The sequence below is a fragment of the Setaria italica genome, chromosome VIII, assembly GCF_000263155.2.
Source record: "Setaria italica strain Yugu1 chromosome VIII, Setaria_italica_v2.0, whole genome shotgun sequence".
Lineage (NCBI taxonomy): Eukaryota > Viridiplantae > Streptophyta > Magnoliopsida > Poales > Poaceae > Setaria > Setaria italica.
This window is the reverse complement of record NC_028457.1, coordinates 2,019,040-2,040,131: the sequence shown is the minus strand read 5'-3', so window position 1 is coordinate 2,040,131 and position 21,092 is coordinate 2,019,040. Positions and strand designations below refer to the sequence as shown.

General features: G+C 47.3%; 4 protein-coding genes across 4 annotated transcripts; all 4 read right to left on the bottom strand.

Moving 5' to 3' along the window:
- Window positions 1–226: 226 nt before the first annotated feature.
- Window positions 227–5,433, bottom strand: LOC101780488 (pyruvate kinase 1, cytosolic). Its single transcript, XM_004978617.3, has 16 exons — window positions 5,150–5,433; window positions 4,893–4,989; window positions 4,684–4,781; window positions 4,423–4,578; window positions 4,161–4,238; window positions 3,904–4,035; window positions 3,666–3,746; window positions 3,369–3,440; window positions 3,166–3,255; window positions 2,320–2,464; window positions 2,088–2,176; window positions 1,864–1,959; window positions 1,652–1,719; window positions 1,475–1,574; window positions 900–959; window positions 227–604 (listed from the first exon to the last, which is right to left on the bottom strand). The coding sequence occupies exons 1-16, from the start codon at window positions 5,216–5,218 to the stop codon at window positions 452–454; spliced, it is 1,584 nt and encodes a 527-aa protein (XP_004978674.1). The 5' UTR covers window positions 5,219–5,433; the 3' UTR covers window positions 227–451.
- Window positions 5,434–6,114: 681 nt separating this feature from the next.
- LOC101780085 (leucine-rich repeat receptor-like protein kinase PXC1) lies at window positions 6,115–9,571 on the bottom strand. The gene is made up of 2 exons (XM_004978616.3): window positions 7,135–9,571; window positions 6,115–7,035 (listed from the first exon to the last, which is right to left on the bottom strand). The coding sequence occupies exons 1-2, from the start codon at window positions 8,714–8,716 to the stop codon at window positions 6,329–6,331; spliced, it is 2,289 nt and encodes a 762-aa protein (XP_004978673.1). The 5' UTR covers window positions 8,717–9,571; the 3' UTR covers window positions 6,115–6,328.
- Window positions 9,572–9,715: 144 nt separating this feature from the next.
- Window positions 9,716–12,763, bottom strand: LOC101779683 (caldesmon). Its single transcript, XM_004978615.4, has 3 exons — window positions 12,283–12,763; window positions 11,796–11,978; window positions 9,716–10,058 (listed from the first exon to the last, which is right to left on the bottom strand). Exons 1-2 carry the CDS (start codon window positions 12,670–12,672, stop codon window positions 11,808–11,810), a joined length of 561 nt encoding a protein of 186 aa, XP_004978672.1. The 5' UTR covers window positions 12,673–12,763; the 3' UTR covers window positions 9,716–10,058; window positions 11,796–11,807.
- A 433-nt stretch (window positions 12,764–13,196) lies between these two features.
- On the bottom strand, window positions 13,197–21,079 carry LOC101779023 (DDT domain-containing protein PTM). Its single transcript, XM_004978613.2, has 10 exons — window positions 19,386–21,079; window positions 18,602–19,273; window positions 17,228–18,485; window positions 16,433–16,733; window positions 16,219–16,343; window positions 15,682–16,139; window positions 15,556–15,584; window positions 14,735–15,421; window positions 13,616–14,643; window positions 13,197–13,533 (listed from the first exon to the last, which is right to left on the bottom strand). Exons 1-9 carry the CDS (start codon window positions 20,759–20,761, stop codon window positions 13,673–13,675), a joined length of 5,877 nt encoding a protein of 1,958 aa, XP_004978670.1. The 5' UTR covers window positions 20,762–21,079; the 3' UTR covers window positions 13,197–13,533; window positions 13,616–13,672.
- Window positions 21,080–21,092: the final 13 nt, after the last annotated feature.

Genomic DNA, 21,092 nt, shown 5'->3' with positions numbered 1-21,092 from the left:
CAAATTTGTGGATTGCCAGCTAAATCGGTTCTCAGCGATGATTCAGGGGCAAATTTTCAGCGCTGCCGAACGGGCTGCAGGTTCTCAGCGATGATTCAGGGGCAACTCAGACGTTGCACCTGATGATACGGCACTATCACCTTGTAGTCAGATTGAATGGTTACTCAAAGGTTAACCGCCTTCCTCCAAATTGAATGGATCGTAACAGACGTAACGAGCAGCAAAAGGCATATAAAGGGTACAGTATGATTTCATTATTCCATCAGCCCATTAGGTGGGACAACTTCCAACCAGCATCATAGGAGTTTTAGATTGCAGAGCAAATCCTATGATGACACCATAGGAAAAACTGCTCATGTTGCGAAGCTATAGGATTATACAAAGCCAACAAGTTTAGGCCTTTTCAAAAATTGGCAAAACATGCCCTAGCCAACAAGCATAGGCTGCTTGTCTAATCGTCCAACTCGATGATCTTCACAACAGATGAATCTCCCACCTTCTGGCAAACGACAACACGATCATGGGACTTGATTACACCGGAAGCTTTGCCGTGGTCAAGAGCAACCTTCAGAACTGACTCATTTGTAGCGCTGGTAGATTCAGCCTGAAAGACACACAGTAGGATCAGCAGTAAGGCACAAGTCACCACCCAGTCAGAGTAGTAATAATTTTAGCAACCAAGCTCAAGCTGTCGGAATTAGCATAGAAGCTCAAAACCAGCAAAAAAGAATTCAAGTGTGTGCTTCATAGGTTTACTCTAGCCCTGTGTTGTAAGGTGGATGGGTCTACTAGACTTGATACATTTTAGAAACCAGTAAAAGCCCATGCCCAAGAACTTTAAAGGTGAACAAATATGTAGTGCATGTTCACAATTCATGTAGCCAATAAAAGAAACTTACTGGATGGCGTGGATCGGCAAGCATTGGAAAGAGGCCTCTAACTATGAGCGATTGTCTTGCCTGCAGAAAAAGAATACAAAAATATGGGCTTACATCACCTAAAATGAGCACGTGTCTTTATACAAAGTACAAAAAGGTAAATTGTAAGGTTCTTCCCTACTATTTCCATAGAATGTTAACGTAGACATGTTTGCAACAGAACCAGAAGATTCCACAGATAATACATTGAGTAAATATCCACACAAAGGAACTAACTTGAACCAAACAGAACTAAGTACCAGGGGAAATAAAGAATCAGTGTCTATCAGTACAGCTTTCAGGAAGAAAAGTTAATTGCTACAACTATGTGAACTTTCCTTCCCTAGTATTGTATGGCATGTATTGATATGTTGCTCCTCTGCATTGACTTGTACAATGATGTTAGATGTTGGATGTCAATAAGAAAACCCTTGTAATCCCAAAGTTATATTTTTACAAAATCAATTATCAGCATGCTAATATTAGATATCCCCCAGATTCCCCAAACAGAGACATGTACAGATCAAAAACAAAAGACAAAAAGGCTATTCACGTACCTCAAATGCACCAGTGAAACTCCACCTTAGTTGGTTTGTCTTTAGACGGGGGATGACCACAGATAGAACAGGCATGGAGGGCCTGTACTTGGCAATTAATCTGCAGGTACACATAATATATGAGATTCATTTCTGTTAAACCACAAAATTGTACGAGTAATACCCATTTCTCCCTACCTTGCAGCTCGTCCAGAAGAGGTGAAGCAAATGATGACAGAGGCTTTAACTTTGATAGCAGCCCGTACCTAGAAAATAGTTATGGAACTATTTCAGACTTAGAAATCCATGTTTTACAGACTTTGTGAAACTACTTCAATAAATGACAGAAAATTGATTCACATGTGAACAGTAAACGAAGATTGGAACCTGAGAAGAAATGAAGACCTTACCGCAGATGAAGCAATCGATTCCAAGTGGGTCATAGGCTCACCCACATATTTCACAGTTCGCTTGTAGTATAAATCTTGATTAAAGACCTTTTCAGCCTGTGAAACAATTGATGGGAGACAAGTCAGGTGCAGAATGAAAAAGCAGGCATCAGATTTGAACTAAGTATACTTGTTGAAAATACATTCAATTATACAGAAAACACGGAACTTGATAGAGATTTCACCTCAGCACAAATTCTCCCTACTGTTGAAATAGTCTCAACTGGATATAAACCACGGAGAGTCTCAGCACCAAGGAGAATGGCATCACTCCCTAAAATAAAAACAGTTGGCTTTCACGATTAAATTTGTTTCAACACACTTGTTTTGGTGCACGAAGGAGCAGGTGTGTGTCAGACTATCAAAGCCCAAGTCTACCCAATACTTTTCAGAATGCAATAAAAACTGACAACTTACCATCAAGTACTGCATTTGCAACATCAGTCGCCTCCGCACGAGTAGGCCTGAGGTTGTCAGTCATACTGTCCACAACACGAGTGACAACAGCAGGCTTTCCAGCCATGTTGCACTTGTGCAGAGCAGACTTTTGAAACAAAAAGACCTGTGATATGGAGAGGCAAAGAAATACCAAATAAAGTAGCGGCAAAGCAGGAACAATTCCGTATCTTAAAATTTTCTCAAGCACGCATGAGAGCTGTGCATCATTATATTACAGATTGAAAAGAAAAAAATTAGAACCTTATACCTAGGGGCAAAGACAAATCGCATCTTAAGATGAAACAAAGAAATTGAGCTAAAACGTTGAAGACTGACACTAAAAGCTAGTGTATATTGTCCATCTTCACGCAACAGCTTAGGATTAGGGTCAACTAGTAGATGCATGAAACTCAATCTGGTAACAAAGTCAAGGTTCTATACTTCTAGTGGTCAATAAAAAATAATTGTGAACCACTTCAAGCCCATGTAGCATGGTGTGTGGTTGTAGGAGCCCAAATGTGAGGGGAGCACTGAAGTTACAAGACGTGGACATCACCACCATGCCTCTTAAGGTTTAAGCTTTGGGTGAATTGGCCAGAGCATGTGAACCACTTCAGGCCCATGCAGCTTGGTGTGTGGTTGTAGGAGCCCAAACATGAGGGGAGCACTGAAGTTACAAGACGTGTACATCACCGCCATGCCTCTTAAGGTTTAAGTTTCGGGTGAATTGGCTGGTGTGTGAATCTCAACAGTAAGCTCTCCCAAAAATTAACATGTCTAAATTAAGTGACGTGAACTGCAAACAATTTAGACGAGATAGAGAACCTTCTCAGGTGGAAGATCAATTCCCAGATTTCCTCTTGACAGAATGATACCGTCTGCCTCAGCCAGTATTTCGTCAAAATGGTTCAAGCCCTGCAAAGTTATAAGAGTGTATCGGTGGAAAAACAAATGATAGCTGGCTAATAAAGTAAAAAGATGCTTTCGAGAATAAAATAAAATAAAATAAAAGGTTATCTTTAAAATACCTCAACATTCTCAATTTTAGCAAAAATCTGAGTCTGGCTAAGATCGCCCAATTTCGAGAGGAACTCCCGTGCCTGCATTGTAAGAAAAAATACTGCCACTGTTTATAACATTTTTCTCAAGTATCGAGCGCAAACAAATGGGAGATACTGTATTCAAATATAGCAATGCGGCCTTCTCATTGAAGAAACAGGTATTGCTTGAATGCTTGGAACTTGGAAGCACATCAATTAAAGAGGGCAAACAGCCAAGCAAACTGAATAACTCAAAATGCATCGGTGATGTCATTAGTCACCTACCTGCCGCACATCTTCTGCATGTCTTGTGTAAGACAAAGAGAGGAAGTCGATCTTATTCGGAGCACCCCACTTTTTGATAACCTGAAAACAGTTCATGCCTGTAAGTTTTAAGCTGCGCTAGAGGGCAGGGCTGCAAATTTATGTTGTTAAAGGTGAAATTCTAAAAGGAATGAAACGACACAAAATGCCAAAGTTACACAAGGATATCCTAATCACAATTTTATCAGTAGTAACTTACATCCTTATCCTCATCAGACAGCGTGGGTAAGTCAATATGAATCTGGGAGCAATGCAGTGTGAACAGTGACCCAGCCAAGGTAGCGGTGTTCTTGATTATACAGACCACGTCATCTCCATTAACTTCAGAAACCTACAGCAGGCAGATGAGAGTTTTTGGTATCAGAAAATGCAGAAAGCAAACCAAATCGTACGGAATAGCATGCGAAACAAACAATACAATTCCTCATAGGTATGGGATAACAAATGCTGTTTTACCTCCAACCAAACTGAAGTAGTCTCACTGCCGGTGAACAAGTATTGCCCCACAAATATTGTCGCACCTGGTTTCACAGCCTACAAGGACCAAAGATTTTGTTTTAATTTGACCTCTATGTTGGCGCACAATGCAAAAAGGGAAAAAAATCTATAGTGGATAGCCAGAGAATGACCTACTAGCAGTTGCAGCTTAACATAGAAGTAAATGCAACATAGGAAACTAGATCTGACAAAAAGAAGAACAGCATGAGCACATGTTAACCTTGGCGAGTCCAGAGAAGTTGATGGGCAGCAAGTTGGAGGTGGCTTCTTGGCCCTGATGAGGTGTGAGAACAACAGTGCCATTCTCCTCAAGGGAGATCGGGGTTTCACTCTTGTTCACCACCTGCAGCTCCGGGCCGACAGTGTCAAGCATGACCTGCGAGCAAAGAAGGATACCAATTGTCACGTCGCCCAACAAGAGAAGCCACATCGTGGCATATGGTGGTAGTAGAACGAGGTTCGTCAGAAGCAGGGCACTTACGGCACATAGCTTCTTGGTGGCCTTTATGGCGAGCTTGAGGTTCTCGAGCGTCTCCTGGTGGTAGTCGGTGTCCCCCCACGAGAAATCGAAACGTGCGACTGGCGAGAACAAGAGGAGAAAACAAAAATCAGCTCTAACTAGACTTTATAGGTAATAACGAGTAAGAGCTTGCGACGCATCCCATTGAAACAGTCAAGAGTGTGGTTTACCAGACATGCCGGCCTTGAGGCATGAGGAGATGGTGTCGACGGAGCGCGACTTGGGCCCCAGCGTGCCGACGATCTTCGTCATAGCCGGGAAGAAGCTCTATTTGGTTTTTGTTTTTCCCACACGATCAAAAATCAGAAACGATCCAGAAAAATCAATCAGGGACGGAGCAATCCGCTAAGCTAGGGTTCGCAAAACCCGCCCAATTGAACAAATCTGAACAAAGAGGAGGAACACAAAGGGGTGTGCTGCTGCTTACCGTCTTCGATGGCTCCAGGATGGAGGCCATCCGGATGGGCTCCTCGAGCAGCAGATTCGTCGAATGCATCCTGCCTGGCTGCTGCTCGCGCTTCGGGTCAGATCGGGAGGGGCGGGGGCGATGCGGGGAGAGCAGCGGCGGCACCCCTTGCGTCCCCTCTTCTCCTCTTCTTCTCCAAGAAAGAAAAGCAAGGAGCTGTCCTCGGTGGTGGATCGACGCAGATGGCTAGTGCGCTCTCTCCCCTCGCCTCCGCTGCTCGCTCTTAATCACGATGCGATCGTGGCAAAAATCCTACGGCGGCATATGCTATGGGAAAGGTTTCCAAACCAATGGTCCGCGAACCGGTGGATGGCGACATTCCCGTGGAACCAACGGAACGGCCCAAAACCGTGAGCTGGGCCTGGCAGTGGGCCCAGCGAAAGCTGCTGCGTCATTGGGTTTGACGCATTTCTTCTCGTGTTCCAAGCTCAATGCCTCCCGGTCAACTCGAATCCCAACGGACCCACCCCTCTGCGCTCCATTCTTGAGCTTTTTTTTTTCCCCTTTCGTCATGCCGAGCTACTGTGTCATGCCATGGTTTGGCACTGCCCGTCGCTTTCCTCTTGTTCTTTCTTCCAGAACATCTTACGAACCGGTCCAGGTCCAGGTACTATTCTGCGTGATCTACTATTCTGCTTGAACTTGACCGGATTGCAGGGGGAAAAAAGAACTTCTAGGCCAAACACGTGGTCCAGAGAAGGATTACAGGAATCCTGGTCGTCAACCTTCTTCACGATTTTGACCACTCTCCTTTCTGCCATGGTATCCAAATGACTGCACAAGTTGGGTTGGGAATACATGGAGCAAGAGAAATGCAGCTGTTAATCGTCAACTCAATCAAATATATGAAATCAAATCAAATAACCGTTTCCACGTTTATCTTGAGATGAAATCAAACTGTATGCCTAAAGAGATCATTTTCTTCGTTTCAAACAAAAAAAGAGAGATAATTTTCTTTTATAGTTGGTGCCACTACTACTGAATCCAAGTTTCTTCAAACAAACCGGCCCAAATATATATTGTATGGCCTTGAGCATCACAGATTCACAGCGTTCTACCAAAACCATAGCACCACGTTAACGAACATCACACCAGTATTACATTAGAGTCAACCAAAGACGAGCGCTGAGGCTGCCTGAACTAGTAGCTGAGCCGGCCACCCCCGTCGTCGGTGGTGACGCCGATGGACGGCGACGTCACCGAGACGTCCCTGTCCTCCTCGGGCATCGGCGACTGGTCCACCGGCACGCTCTCGATCATCCTCACCACGTCGCCCATGGACGGCCGCTGCTCCGGCTGCGGCGCCACGCACGCCAGCGCCACGTGCAGCATCGCCACCATCTCCTCCTCGATGTCCCGGTACCGGAGCAGCTCCACGTCGAACACCTCCGCCGTCCACTCCTCCCGCACCACCGACCGCACCCACTCGGGGAGGCTCGCCGCCGCGCCGCTCCTCTTGTCCCTCCTCTGCGCGTCCGCGGCGTCGGGCAAGGGGTGCGGGTGCTGCGTCGCTGGCGACCTGCCGGTCAGCGCCTCCAGCACGAGCACGCCGAAGCTGTACACGTCGGCTTCCTGGGAGAGCCGCTTGTTGTCGGCCTGCTCGGGGGCCATGTAGCCGCCGAGGCGGGCGATGGCGTGCGCCGGGCTAAGGAGGAGCGCGAGGCCGAAGTCGGCGACGCGGGCGGCGCCGCCCTTGTCGAGCAGGACGTTGGTGGACTTGATGTTGCCGTGGGGCACGCCGGACGTGCGGTACTCCCGGTGAATGCACGCCAGCCCGCGCGCCGCCCCGAGCAGCAGCCTCACCCTCGTCGTCCAGTCCAGCGGCGACTCGCCCGTCATCTTGTGTCCTGAATGATCAATCATTCAGACAATGGCAAGAACATTGTTCGTGTCAGATTCTCCTGCTTGGGGATGATTATCGACAAAAGGATCGCCGGAGATGGTACCGTGGAGGCGGTCGTGGAGGTTGCCGTTGGGGAGGTAGTCGTAGATGAGGAGCTTCTCCTGCTTGGCGTAGTAGAAGGCCCTGAGGGGGACGAGGTGCGGGTGGCGGAGCCGGCCGATGAGGTCCATGTACCGGTGGAACTCCTCGCGGGCGCAGGGGTTGGCGTCACGCAGCCGCTTCACGGCGACCATGCGCCCATCGCCCAGCACCGCGCGGTACACGGTGCCGAGGCTGCCCCGGCCGACCATCTCCGCCGACGCGCGCAGCAGCTCCTCCAGCTGGAACCTGCTCCGCCTCTCCTGCAGGTGCGAGGTCAGCGGCGCGCCGCCCCTTGGCCTTCCCCCGGCGCTGCCATCGCTGTCGCCGCCGCCGTCGTCCCCGCCCTCGCCGTCCGCCCCGAAGAACACCAGCTTGCTGCGCGCACCGTCGCTGTCGCCGCCGTCGCTGCACCTGCCGGCGCTGCCCGGACGAGCCGGTTGCTCCCCCTTTAGGTGGCCGAACAGCGCGCCGTCTCCGTCCTCGAGGCCGACGCGACCGCGTCTCTTCCTCTTCTTGGCTGCAGGCTCGCCGCCGCTGCCTCGCCCGCAGCAGCAACACGCTACAAGCAGCGACGCCAGAGCAAAGAAGAACAGGGCATTGCCGACGGCGATCCCCGCGATTGCGCCGGGCCTCAAGCCCCCCTTGCCAGCCCCACCGAGCGACTCCGGGGTCGCCAGTGCCGGCGAGGACGAAGCGACGGAGGAGGACGCCGCCGGGTTGGACGGCACCATGGAGGAAGGCACGGACGAAGGCGGGATCGGGGCGGGCTCGCGCGGCAGGAACGAACAGGGCGGCAGCGGCGGCGCGGGCCCGCAGAGGCCGGCATTGCCGGCGAAGGAGGCGAGGCCGAACCTGGCGCGCATGGCGTCGGGCACCCGGCCGGAGAGCTGGTTGTTGGAGGCGTTGAACTCGGCGAGGCGGGGCAGCGCGGCGGTGACGCCCGGGAGAAGGCCGGTGAGGAGGTTGTCCTGGAGCTTGAGCGTGAGGAGGCCAGTGAGCTTGCCGAGCGCCGCTGCCGGTATGGGCCCGCTCAGGCTGTTGTCGGCGAGGTCGACGCGGACGAGGCGAGGGAGCCGCGCGACGGCGTCGGGGATGGCGCCGGAGATGTCGTTGTGGGAGAGGTAGAGCAGCACGAGGTTGGGGGCGCCGCGGAGGAGCGCGTCGAGCGTGCCGTTGAGGCGGTTCCCGCGGAGGTCCAGCGCGCGGAGCTCGGCGAGGTGGGAGAGCGGGTCGAGCGGGCCCCGCAGGTCCAGCGACGGGAGCGCGAGCGAGGTGACGCGGCGACCGTCGGCGGAGCAGCCGACGCCCGTCCAGCGGCCGGCGCAGGCGTCGCCGCTGCTCCAGTTGGCGGCCAGGATGCCGTGCGCGTCGGCGCCGTGGCGGAAGATGGTGAGCGCGTCCGTGTCGCTCGGCTTCACCTCCGGCTCCGGCTGCGGCACGGTCGCGGCTGCCGCTCCCGCTGCCGCCGCCGCCGGCATTGCCAAGCTCAGGCACGCCAAGATCGCCAAGAACCCCATGGAACGCGCCAAGAACTGCAGAGCCATTGTTGCTGTTTGCAACGGCGAGTGTGGTTGGGGCTATTGCAAGATCGGCATGGAGGAATTACTCAATCAAAGCCATGAGTGATCTTGGCTGCTCCATAATCTGCATTGGAACAAGAGAACAACCGTGCCTTTTGATTTTTGAAATCAGGATGTGTTTGAACTGGGACCTCTTCACTCTACTGTTTTCTTTTGGACAGGCCATAGCCCTGTGTCAGGCTCGTCAGTACTGGATGCTTCCACTTTTCGCTTTTGCTCTGTGACTGTCTGCCCATAGGTCCCCTAGGCCTAGGTAGGAGAGCAGGCTTCTCCATCACACCACAATGCATGGTGATGATCGGACAAGGCTATTTTGGAAACACATGTTTATATTCGCTTCAGCTTATTCAGCCGGCTTATTAGCCACCAAACAGTATTTTCCTCTCACAACAAATTAGCCGTTTCAGCTTTTCAACCGGCTTATAAGCTGAAGCGAACAGGCCTACAGTAATTTCACAAGAATTGCAGACGAAGCAGTTTAATTTTTTCCCTAAGAAATAGGAAAAGTACCCATGTTGCAAACAGGCCTAGACTAGTTTGCATGCTATATGATCCTTTACAGAAATTCCAGTGTTCTGAAATATTGTTGTGCTTCAGTTCTGGGACATGAACCATGGACCCTCAAGATGCAAGTTTACCACTGGTGTTGGTCTTATCTTACCTTGAGAATGAGAAACAGGGATGAGGGTGAAATCATGATCCTCTCTCGGCGTGACAAGAAAGGCAACGGACTCATCATGCGGCGCTTTTGCTCCATTTTGCTTTGCCCTTTGCCTCTTCTTTTCACGCTCACATTCTCATCAGTCATCACATCCCGTTTCTCTCGCAAGTTGATTGCACCATTGCGGGGGCGCCAGCCGCCAATTAGGACAAAATAGTAGCAGCACGATGCCTCAACAATCGTAAAGAAAAAAAAACATCAGTAACAGTATGGATGATAGTTCATCGAACTAACAAGAAAAATACTGCCAAAGGGAAATCATATGACTCGACAGCAACGTCCTGTTCTTCCAGATCGTGCCAAGAGTTTATGCAAACCAGAACAAATGGCGAATCATTATCCCTAATCCACAAGAAAAGGAGGGCAGCAAACTTTGAACAGCAGCAGTTCTGAGTGCAGCCAGCTAAATAATTTCTGCTCAGTGAAGAATTGAGGAAAGCCATCTCTCCAAGCAGCTTGATGCGATCCAGTCAAATTAACAAACATATAACATTACATCTCAAACCCAAACTGATTCTTATGGCCTAGTCTGGTTGCTGGGTATAATCTAGTCCTCCTCTTGATTCGCATGCAGCTATTGGCTTCCTGCATAACGAAAAATGATGCTAGTCAGTATCTTCCAAGAGCGTGGTCAACTCAATGCAAGATAAGGTCACTAAAGGATTTTGATTTTGCCCACCACGTGTCTACCGCAGTAGAAAAATGGATATAATGTAGTGAAGGTTTACTGAATACAAAGCCTGTCAATAAAGCCTGTTCGCTTCAGCTTATTCAACCGGCTTATCAGCCACCGAACAGTGTTTTTCTCTCACAACAAATCAGCCGTTTCAGCTTTTCAGCCGGCTTATAAGCTGAAGCGAACAGGCGTGATAACCACAAAACCATGCTGAGGGGATGCAAATAAGAAAAATGAAAACCCACCAGTCGTCTTACAAACTTTAAAACCAAAATACAGACATTGTATCTATTAATCAGACTATCAGAGTTTTATCCATGCAATTCTCGTCCAAGCTGTATTACAAAAAAAAATACTCCTAATTTGAGCAAATGAAGCATTGGCTACAAAACCTATACTCAGAAAGCTCCATTAGCTCATTGTAATATTTATAGCACATAATGCATTTGTAGCTAGAAAATTATAAATCCTTCGGGAATTTCTGTAGGGCTCAGAGCAAGGATATCACACACGTTCAGTTTTTCTAGATACTGATATATATCATAATTTGATATGCTGTTACCTAATTACTTTTGGACATCACAATTACATAGAGATCTAAACTCATTTCTTAATGAAAATTAATGCAGATCTTCTGGAACCCCTTCAATTATTATCTGAAATGCAACAAATGTTGAAGTTTGAAGTTCCTGACCACTCGGTTTTTTGAAAACCCTCCATGTATGCCTGACCTACCACTAATGGGCGGCATGGATCATACTTTATCTAAACGGTGCACTCATTAGCCCCTCCCAAGTAGCGATTTTTGAATTTTGCGTCCAAAAATCGTAAAGATCCTTTCAGTCAAAAAAAATTGCGAAGAGCTAGCGGTATACAGAAGCGTAGTGACCTGTACCGGTTTATTTTTAGTAAATTAGTAATTACCATACAAGTAATGCTGATTGAAAGTTCAAACTTTCGATGTTTATATGTTCTGAACTCCATAAGCCTGATATTGTTTCATAGCCAATTGTGATCAGAGCTCCATTTCCACGAGATCTTAAGTAAATTTACAACTAAGTTGGTACTAAACTCCAAAGTAATAGTGATTCATGCCTATTCTGCCTCCCAATAATTGTCCCTTAAATTTGAAAAGTCTGTAGCCTGCAATACACCTTATATGGTCTCAAGGTGAATAATAGAAGAATGTCTAACCAGTGATTTTTTGGTATTGGATTTTCTGTAAGATTTATGCATATACATAACTTCATGTAAAAGGCTACAAGCTAGAGAAGCATATGTTCATATGAATGAAGCTCCACAGACAAAAGCATTATAAATCCACAAGCTGACTAAGTCTAAAAGCTTCAAATCAGTGTAAGCATTATCCATTTAAGTTGGTTCAATGTTTCCATGGAACCTTCTATTCACTAGGATCAAAGACTACAAATCTCCTAAAATCTAAACGATGACTTGCAATCTATATAGGCACTTCATCTATTTAAGACAACTTGATTTTAAGTTGTCCATTTCTTAGGCTGCATACTTTAAAATTTTTACTCCAAACACGTTAAATAAATATTTTAACATGGATGCTCTTCCTGTTTCAAAATTGGAGAGATGAGAAAAGTTAGCGATGATACAGCAAGAAAAAGAGTACAACTAACCTCACAGCAACCTTATAGAGGAGTGGTATTCTTGATAGCATCAAGTATTTGATCTTCAAGTTTATCTTCAGTAAGCCACACACTGCTCTTCTTGTGCAGGAGCTCCTTGTGCTCCGCCTTCTTCTGCTCCTGGAGCTTCTCCTTTTTCCGCCAGCTCTCCAGCTTCTCAGCCCTTTCTTTCATCTGCAAGTTATCTCATCTCAGTTACAAACATTTCACGGCACCAATCTCAATTAGCTTTACAGTTGAGTGCTAAAGACGCTGTTGTTATGCATACGTCTGAACTGAAGCTAACATGACTGAAACAGGCAGGTCTAGGATTAGACGCCCTCTTAATCCCAAACTAATATATCAACTTACACAATGTTAAGACTCGCATTCTAAGAAGTCCAAATGGACGAGACAATTCACCAAACAAGTTGTGTGCAATGGCGAACTGGGAGAACGATGGGGAAGAGAGGGAAGGAGACGGGGAAAGCAAACTTACAAGGGCCTGGCGGAAGTCCTCCTCGAACGCGCGCCGCTCGGCCGCGCGCGTCTGCGCGGCGGCGGCCTTGGCTGCCTTGCGCTCCTCGTTGGCGACGCGGGCGGCCTCGGCGCGCGCCTCTGCCTTCCGCTGCCGCTCGGCCTCCATCAGCTGCACTTCGTAGGCGTACTGCCGCCGCAGCTGCCGCACGTCGCGCGCGTACCCCTTGCGCAGCCGGTCTAGCTGCGCCCACGCCTGCCGGGGCTCCCCAGCGGACTCCCAGCTGCCCAGGTACCCGCTAGGCTTGGAGAACTCGTGCGGCTCCGCCCGCGACAGAACCTGCGCGGAGGCGTGGAAGCCGCGGAGGAGTGGGCGCAGGAGGTGGTGCGGCCGGGAGGAGGAGAGCGCCATCGCCGCCGCAGATGGAGGACGACAGATCGCGGTGGTGGAGAGCTGCCGGCCGGAGCGGAACAAGGGAACAAGTAGAAGAAGGCCCTCTCTCTCCTGCGACTGGCCCGCCTTTCGAAAATACAGACCAGCCCACATTAGATGCAAGAGCCCTAATGGAGCCCAGTAAGGAATTGGGCCGGAGACCTGCTTGAGATGGCTGATCGACTTGTGTTAGCCCGATGCGGTGTTCATTTCACACGAAACAAGAACAAAATTTGCTAAAAGAAAAACGAAACAAGAACAAAAACATAAATAGAACGATGAAAAATTCTTCCTCAAAAGAAAAAGAGAAACATTCTCTGCCCTAAAAAACGGTGATGAAACATTCTCAGCAACATCACTCGAATTTCTCAAGCTAAATGGAGCACCACAATTTTGCTATCTTCTCAAAAATCTTTCATCTCATCGCAGCAGCATGCACCAAGCTGTAAGGGCAAATACTAAGCGTTTTCGCATACTGAGAAAAAGAAACGAAGGCAAATATATAGAGCATAGCAATGGCAGACCACTCTGGCAAAGGCCTCTATCTGAAAAGACGAGGAGAAAAATGCAAGTTGCAAGGTAGTAATACAATTACACGAATATGGTTTTTCAGAACCATATACCATGTTGCTAAAGAATGGAAAATGGTCTCTGTGACCCATCCTTTAGTATTTACAGTGTAAACTCCGCAGCAGTCATTGCTAGTCTAACTATATGATGGTTAAACTTATGTCAAATGATCAACCCCAGCATCCGAACAATCAGTAGCACCGCATCATAACAGCTTGATGGAAAATTTTCATCCAGATCCGTGGCATGCTTCACCCGTATACCTTCCACCTAAACAGAAAGCATGTTCAGGAACTAAAACCTAGTTAACAAAAATCCTATCCGTATAAAAATGGAAGACCAAGGTGGTTACCTGCTATCACAGTTGGCGCTGCCACTCTCAACAGATGCAATGAAGTACAGAATGTAATCATCGCCACTCTCGACAACCACCACAAGTCCAATCGCCACTCGCAGCAGGCGGCACATTTTCATCCCAAGGTGAGCATTGCCGGTGTATCTGCAGGTTACAGACTGCACATTTGAGATCAGGTGGTGGCTCAGTGTTCTGGCACTTGTGACATGCTACCACATCAGGGGAGGGATCATCTGCTGGGAAGTTCATATTTGAAGCTCCATCTTCTATCATAAAATACATTTCATCAAAACCAGCTCCCTGTTGATCGAAGTTTCCTGTACAGTTGCCATTGCCTTGCAGATTAGTAGACATCCCAAATGCACTGTCAAGCTGTGTATCATCAGCTTCAAGCAGCTCAGTAAATGAGAAATAAGTCTGGGGTTCATATTGGTCAATTGCAAAGTTGCCACAGCTAGTGTCATTTGCTTGGTGAGTAGCAGTGGATTCAGGAGGGGCAGCATATGCAGTTCCTTGGGAAAAATCCCACCCCAATAGCTCTGAAGCATCCACGCTGTCAGCCTCCGAAAAGGAATATTCATTCATGTGGCTGAAATTGATGTTCCCATTCCCTTGAGATTGATTCTGGATATAATACTCATTCGCAGATCTTGCTTGATCAAGGTATTCACAATTTTTAGCTTGTGCTCTTCTTATTGACAGCTTCTTGTTGCTTCCTGGGGCAAAGCTTACCATGTTAGTGGATAAATCAGCATCAACTGTTTCTTCCCCAATTGGTTCAACGATTCCATATGAAGCGAGCAGTGGGTCCTGATCTCCTAAAGCAAAAGTCGCCTCACTAGATAGCATTGTTGACTGCGATGATGTAGCAACTGTTTGTTCACTACATTCTGGTTCAGGCTTTATATAATCATCTGAATGAGGACATTGGGGTATGGCTCTCCTTCGGCACCTACAGCATCGGTACGCAACCAACTCATCAATCCTTTCATCCTCAAGTTGCAAGGCATCACCATGAAACCAATCTGTGTGCAGGGAATACCAAGATATTAAAAAAATTATTACATAACACAAAAGGATAATACTTTAAGATGCAACAATGCTAAATAGACTTACTTCTGCACCTCTCACAGCGTACATAAAGGAATTCCGGAGAATAAGTTTTGTTACAGAGGCAACAAGTTGGTTTTATTGACGAACCTATGCCATCCTTACTTTTAAGGATCACATCATTCGCCCTGAATTCATTTCCATCATCCTTGTCGTTCTTATTTTTCTTCCATACGAGACCAAAATATGTGATCGCTTGAACTTTTTTAGGTTTCTTAGGTTTTTCTGATTTTGACTTTTTTGCTTTTGTCTTTGGCTGAGCTGGTACGCTAATGATATTCGTAGTTGCCGCATTTGTGATTGGCAAGGCTTCCACTTTTGCAAGTGTCTGGGATTCCACCTTCGCGATTGGCTGGGCCTTCACATTCATAATTGGCTGAGCTTCCACATTTGCAAGTGGCTGTGTTTTAACCTTTGTGGCTGGCTGTGCTTTAACCTTTGTGACTGTCTGCGCTTCAACTTTCAGGGAAGGTTCAGCAGAATGGGAAGAACCAACCTTAAACACAACTTTGGGAGCGGTCACTTGCTGTTGGCCAGTACTCTTCTGTTGGGGGCGGATATAACTTACATTTGTATTGTAACTTGTCAGCATAAGATTCCGCTTCTGGAGGCATAGCTTGCATGTCAAATTGGAAGTAGCACTGCCTCCTTTGCTAACAATAGATCTTGATGTACACTCTTTATGACAATAACCTGAAAGTTATTTTTAGACAGCAATAGTGAGACTAAGTATTGGAGAGCTCAGAAATCGATCAATAATACTCTTGGATACTATGAGGATAAAAAAGGAAAACAAATCATCTAAAGTGCATGCCATAAAACCATACCTTGACAAGAGCTGCATTTAACAACATCCCTGCATGCGATCAACAAAAATACAAAAGTTAGTATCTCAAACAAGAATGAATGTATGATCAGTTTATCACATAACGAGGCGAAGTAGAAAAACAAACCTGTACAGAACATCCTTCTTGCATGAGGTGCAGGGATAAACATCTCCTTTGTGAAAGAGATAAGAAAAGACATCTCCGGTATATGCTTTTACTCTTGGGTACAAATTGGTGAAACAGTTAGAGTTTGAAATTCCTGGACTAGGCAAGGAGCTACTACCATAATTCTGCTCAAATTCTCGCAACATGTACAGTGGCACGTGGTTTTCGGAAAACCACAATTTGCTATTTTCATCCTGATCACCTTCTGCTTCCAAGATATTTTTTGTCACACGCACAGGAAGATGCTTCTGGTTGGGAAACTTAAGTGCATATCTTATCTTATTGTCAATTATTTTTTTATCACAGATTACGGCATTTCTGAGGGCGGAAAAGTCAGCATCAGAACTTTTTCCATCTGAAGGAATTTGATCTGGAGGGATGAATTCCTTCCATCTAATGTGGGCATCAAGATATCTAACCTGAGAGAAATAAATATTAGGATCATTGCTAAAGTAGGTTTGATAGTACTCTTTATAACATCAGAACAGAAGTGCTAACCTGCAGAGCAAGTTGAGATGAAGTCTGGCTTAGTCCAACACATGCTCTCCAAGCAAATTGACGAGATCGTCTTGGAAAATTGGAAGCTTCATGGTAAGGTAAACCTGCTATCCTAGTTTTACCACCTAGTGGGAGTCAAAACACGACAACTTGTTCATGCCCTGGAGACTGATAGAGGATGAAATAAGACTAGTAACAGTTAAATGCACAGTACCTTGGCGAGCAACTTTTCTTATGGTTGAACATAGAACAGCCCCCCTCTGCAAAGTACGTTTTGAAATATTTCCTCCGGTCCACCAAGTCCAGCTGTTGTCATCATCAGTAGCAGTAGCAGTAGCAGTACCACATTCAGATGCCAACGAACGTCTTCTGCCACGCCTTCCACCAGCTCCACGTTTTTGGTATTGTGCAGGACGAGATGCCCCAGCCGATAGACCAGGAGATTCCACAGGCCAGTCATCTATTGGCTTCAACCAGCTTGCAGAAAATGCCACTCCACGGATGTTGCTTTCCAACTGCATAGAATAGTAACAATTTTTAATGACATAACAACTGTAGTCATTTTTCCTCCCATTTATATAAAAAAGGAGATCCAACCTAGGAGAAATTATGTGTTTTTTCATTAAGAAGAAAGAAATGGGCACACAAATTCGCGTTCAAAAGGACTCCCACCCCAACCAGTTGAGCTAGGCTCACTTCCTGTGACTATCATTTATGGCAATAACTTTCTTAAAAGTAACTTTTATCTTTCTTTCAATATCCTTTATTGCATACTAAATCTTTAACAGTCCGTAACATTGTATGTAGAGGTAATTTCCTTTATTAAAAGCATACATGCATGAATATCATGTATCTAGCTCAAGGTGCATAAGAAATTTGAAATTAGTAATCTATTTAATACCACCGCTTGCTGCCAGCATCCGGGGTCATATACTATATCGTTACTTGGTTGTAGAATATTGAGTATCAAAGGATCCAGAAAAATTATTAACTGAATCCTATAACTCACCTCAAGCAATAGGGGTATTACAGTTCTGCAGTTGGAAGCTTCTCGTAGTTGTTGATGCCATCGTTCTTTCTGCTGCGCGTCCTGTAGTGAACCAACTAATAGGCCACGCAAACTTTCCTCCATGTTGGCTAAATAAGCAACAATACTGGGGAAATGGCTATCAGAATTTTTTATTACATGCATGACACTAAGAATTCGAGCAGACCCTTTAGCAGCATTTGCAGTGGCCATGTTAAGAAAACAAGCCTTTTTATTTCCAATTGCTGAACTTCTACAAGCAAGGCACCAACCACACCTATCTCTTGGGACTTCCATAAGCTTCTTTTCAGTACTTGGCCAAACAAATTGTGCGGCTGCTGAGGAAAATGCTTTCAACTGTAGGGAATTGTCTGCAGCCATTCTTTTCCTTGGGTTTGCAGTCTGTTTGGATGCTGAAACCTTACCCTCATCAGATGTAATAACAGCAAGATTGGCAGCAGCAGATGCTGCAATATTGCCATGATTGTAGAGATTCATGTAAGCCTGTGGTTTAAAAGATGAAAATTTTGCTGCCTTGCCACCACTCATGTTTCCAGATCTTTCAGCAAACAGCTGAAGGTGTTGTTTACCTTGATAAGATGGACAAAATGATTCTGCCTTTGCAGAAATGTTGCTCACGGTACCTTCCCTAGGCATGCCATTACTTCCAACGTTAGTGGGTAAGTCTGGACGGGATATACTTTGAGTTGGCTGTGCGTGCGCTATGTTATACGCACCCTTTACAATGGATCCATTCTGATGAGAAATTGACGATACCACGGATGGTCCAAAAGCTCCATTTCTGGGTGTGTTATGTATGTTATACTGAGCTGATAGAGTTTGATTGCAAACTTCAGCATTCTTCTCAGCGGCAGCGACTAAGCTGGGCATACATTTTTGTTCCTCATTAGACACAAATTTCTGCTGCATATATGTTTGAGGAAGTGCTACTGTTTTACTGTCCCCTCCATCTTTTAAAGTTGTCCAGATACTTCCATCTCCTGCTTTCATAGGAGTAAAACTCAACATACCGGGTTGTGGAGTATGGCTCACACCAACTTCTTTACCTATTTTTGATCTCTCACTCTGAGCTATACCAACTAAATGCTTCCAGTATTCTTCTATTTGACTGCATATATCCACATATGCATCTGAGAGAGCAAGTCTTTGGAGGACCTTGACAACATCATAACGATTGTAATATCTTGAATAAGACTCCACAGCTGAAGATGTTCCGATCCTGAAGTATTTCATGGAGCAAATATTAAAGGAAGTATAGGACACACCGTAGCAGGTCATGCAGAACAAATCATGAGTAAAACTGAAGTATTGTATGGTTAATTTGCAAGAACTTACACCAGCAAATAATCGCAAGTTCCTAAGAATAGCCTCCCGCACATATCATTGCCAAACGTTTGAGCCCCTCTTGCACCACGCTCAATTCTTGACGAAGTTGGTCCAAGCTTGTTAATAACACATTCTGGACAAAACCATTCTCCCTGAGGAAGGAAGGCTTTGTTTTGACCAATACATCTCGAGTGATATGCCCATGGGCAGCCATCGCAGCATACCAAAGTCCCATCCATTCCACATATTCGGCAATCATCACTGTTGCCATCCTGAGAAGTGTCCGCTACAGTACCTTCTGAATTTGTTACATTTGGAGTGCTTTCCACGTTCTGCAAATCATTCATCTTTTTGTAAGCAGAGGCCTTTGAGGCTCTGTTCGAGACTGCTCTTGAACCAGCCTCCAAAAGGGCGCTAGAATCAATCTCATATTCCATTTCCTCATTATAGCCTTCTCGGTCCTCCAGTTCAGTTTTGAGCTCATCTGATTCAATGACATGATCACAGAGTATTTGCAGCACCCTCAGCTTCATGGCAACAGGAAGTTTATAGTATTCCGTGGCTAGGAGGCTTCTACCAAAACTCCGTCCCCCTAGATTCTTAATGCAACCCATCACATACAGGTACTCTAGTAAGAAAGTTGGCCAAGTCAATGCATCTAATAATGTCCAATCCAGATACCTGCACACATTTCAAGGAAAGTGAAATTATTATCAGAATTTTAAGTAAGGAAACACAGCAGTTACGAAATAGTTATTGTAGTTAAGAAGGGGTTGGAATATAGAGTACTTACTTCAAGCAATTTGAGGCAAGCTGAGATCCTCCAGCAGATTTAGATTCAAGATGCCGCCTCAGTGCGCGCAATAGCGAGACATGTACAGCATCCAACAAGTTATTCTGCGCACTGCAATTAATGGCCGCAACAAAATCATCCAGCCCAAATGGACTCAGGAACAGCTGCACGCTGAACGATCGCAGGAAGTTATAAACAGAAAAGAGATAACTTATGGACTCTTCTGGCACAGGAATGTCTCCCGATGACGGAGGCAACTCCACGGCCTGTACAGGAGGGCATGGCTCAGATGGTCCTTCTTTAGTGAAATCTGATGAATTACTCGAAGATTCAACATCCTCAGACATATCCGAGCCAGACCCACTATGCTGTGGTGCATCAGGCCTGGCAGACGACTCGCATCCATCAACCCTCTGCCTAGTGCTTGATGGCTCTTTGACCTCCGAGGCACTCCCTGATGAAACCAGCAAGTCTAGCTTCCTTTTCCTGCAGCTCACTTTCATGCCTAATGCACCATTCTCATCGGACATGAGAAATTCTTGGAGTTGAGGAAGCCCCAAATCCTCACCATGTCCATCTTCAAACACCACACTGTAGACCCCAGTTGTGCTATCATAGGATGCAACCTTCCCTATCAGAATCCTTGCATGCCCTGGAGCACTCCGGCCAATGTAGCGGCCCACCAAGCTTTCCCCTACCTCCTGTTTCACCTGAAGGCCCCCAGCAGGAGTTGCAGGCCCTTGATTCGCCACTCTGCCATCACCTTCCTCCATCTTAACCTTGCCTTCCGCAGCCACTGCAGTGCGCTCTTGCTCCTGAACACAGCCTTCATCCACCTCCATCTTCATTTCAGATGCCACGGGAGCCAAATCTTGCACTGCCTCTGGAACGCTCCCCACATTCACCTCGCTCAGTGTGGAAGCTGCAGAGTTCTCTTTGCATGCAGCACCACCCTCGTCCACCTCCATCTTCGATTCAGACACCACAGGAGCCACATCTTGCACTTCCCCCTGAATGCTGCCCTCACCAACCTCCTTCGCTGCAGGCACATCAGAGTGTCCTTCACACGCAGCACCGCCCTCATCCACCTCGTTTGCTTCAGGCGCCGCGGAGTGCTCTCCGCCCGCTGCACCGCCCTCATTAACCTCCATCCTCGGCTCGCTCACCGAGGCCGCCACATCACACCCATGCTCCGCCGCGATGCCTTCACCCGCCTCCGCCTCACTGGCCGCGCGTGGGGTAGCAGGTTCTCCCACCGCAGCGCCGCCATCGGCGGTCTCCATATCCACCTCGTCAGCATCCGGCGCCGAGGCCGCCGCGGCGGAGGAGGCGTCCAGCACCCGATCGGAACCCTCCGGGGGCTCCACGGCGTCCATGGTACCGGGCCCGAAAACCCTAGCGAGTGCGCCCTACAGAGCCATCCTCGTAGCGAATCGCGGACCTCCAGGACAGATTCCGACGGGATTGGTGAAGCGGAGGCGGCGCCGGCGCGGATGCGGGGACGGGTATGACCGGATACGAATCTGGGAGTTGCGGAAGCCGCCGATCTCGCCCTTCTGCGGCGAAGGCGGCAGCGATAAGCCTGCGTGGATGAATGGAACGGGATATGGGGAAGGTCGGGTGCAGGGCCCGCAAACCCTATGGCGATGGCGGCGGAGAGGAGTTGGGGGAGGGGAGGAGGTGGAGATGATGAGGGTGGGGGTGGGG

Excerpts from the sequence above, each read along its gene's own strand:
- LOC101780488 (XM_004978617.3), bottom strand. The coding sequence starts at position 5,218 with ATGCATTCGACGAATCTGCTGCTCGAGGAGCCCATCCGGATGGCCTCC. Across the intron at positions 2,465-3,165 it reads TTGATCTTCCACCTGAGAAG|GTCTTTTTGTTTCAAAAGTC; the intron begins GTTCTCTATCTC and ends TCCATATCACAG. Across the intron at positions 1,575-1,651 it reads TCTTCTGGACGAGCTGCAAG|ATTAATTGCCAAGTACAGGC; the intron begins GTAGGGAGAAAT and ends GTGTACCTGCAG.
- LOC101780085 (XM_004978616.3), bottom strand. The coding sequence starts at position 8,716 with ATGGCTCTGCAGTTCTTGGCGCGTTCCATGGGGTTCTTGGCGATCTTG. Across the intron at positions 7,036-7,134 it reads CCTCCACGACCGCCTCCACG|GACACAAGATGACGGGCGAG; the intron begins GTACCATCTCCG and ends TTGATCATTCAG.
- LOC101779683 (XM_004978615.4), bottom strand. The coding sequence starts at position 12,672 with ATGGCGCTCTCCTCCTCCCGGCCGCACCACCTCCTGCGCCCACTCCTC. Across the intron at positions 11,979-12,282 it reads AGGACTTCCGCCAGGCCCTT|ATGAAAGAAAGGGCTGAGAA; the intron begins GTAAGTTTGCTT and ends GATAACTTGCAG.
- LOC101779023 (XM_004978613.2), bottom strand. The coding sequence starts at position 20,761 with ATGGACGCCGTGGAGCCCCCGGAGGGTTCCGATCGGGTGCTGGACGCC. Across the intron at positions 18,486-18,601 it reads ACTTGCGATTATTTGCTGGT|GATCGGAACATCTTCAGCTG; the intron begins GTAAGTTCTTGC and ends GAAATACTTCAG. Across the intron at positions 16,734-17,227 it reads TAATACCCCTATTGCTTGAG|TTGGAAAGCAACATCCGTGG; the intron begins GTGAGTTATAGG and ends TATTCTATGCAG.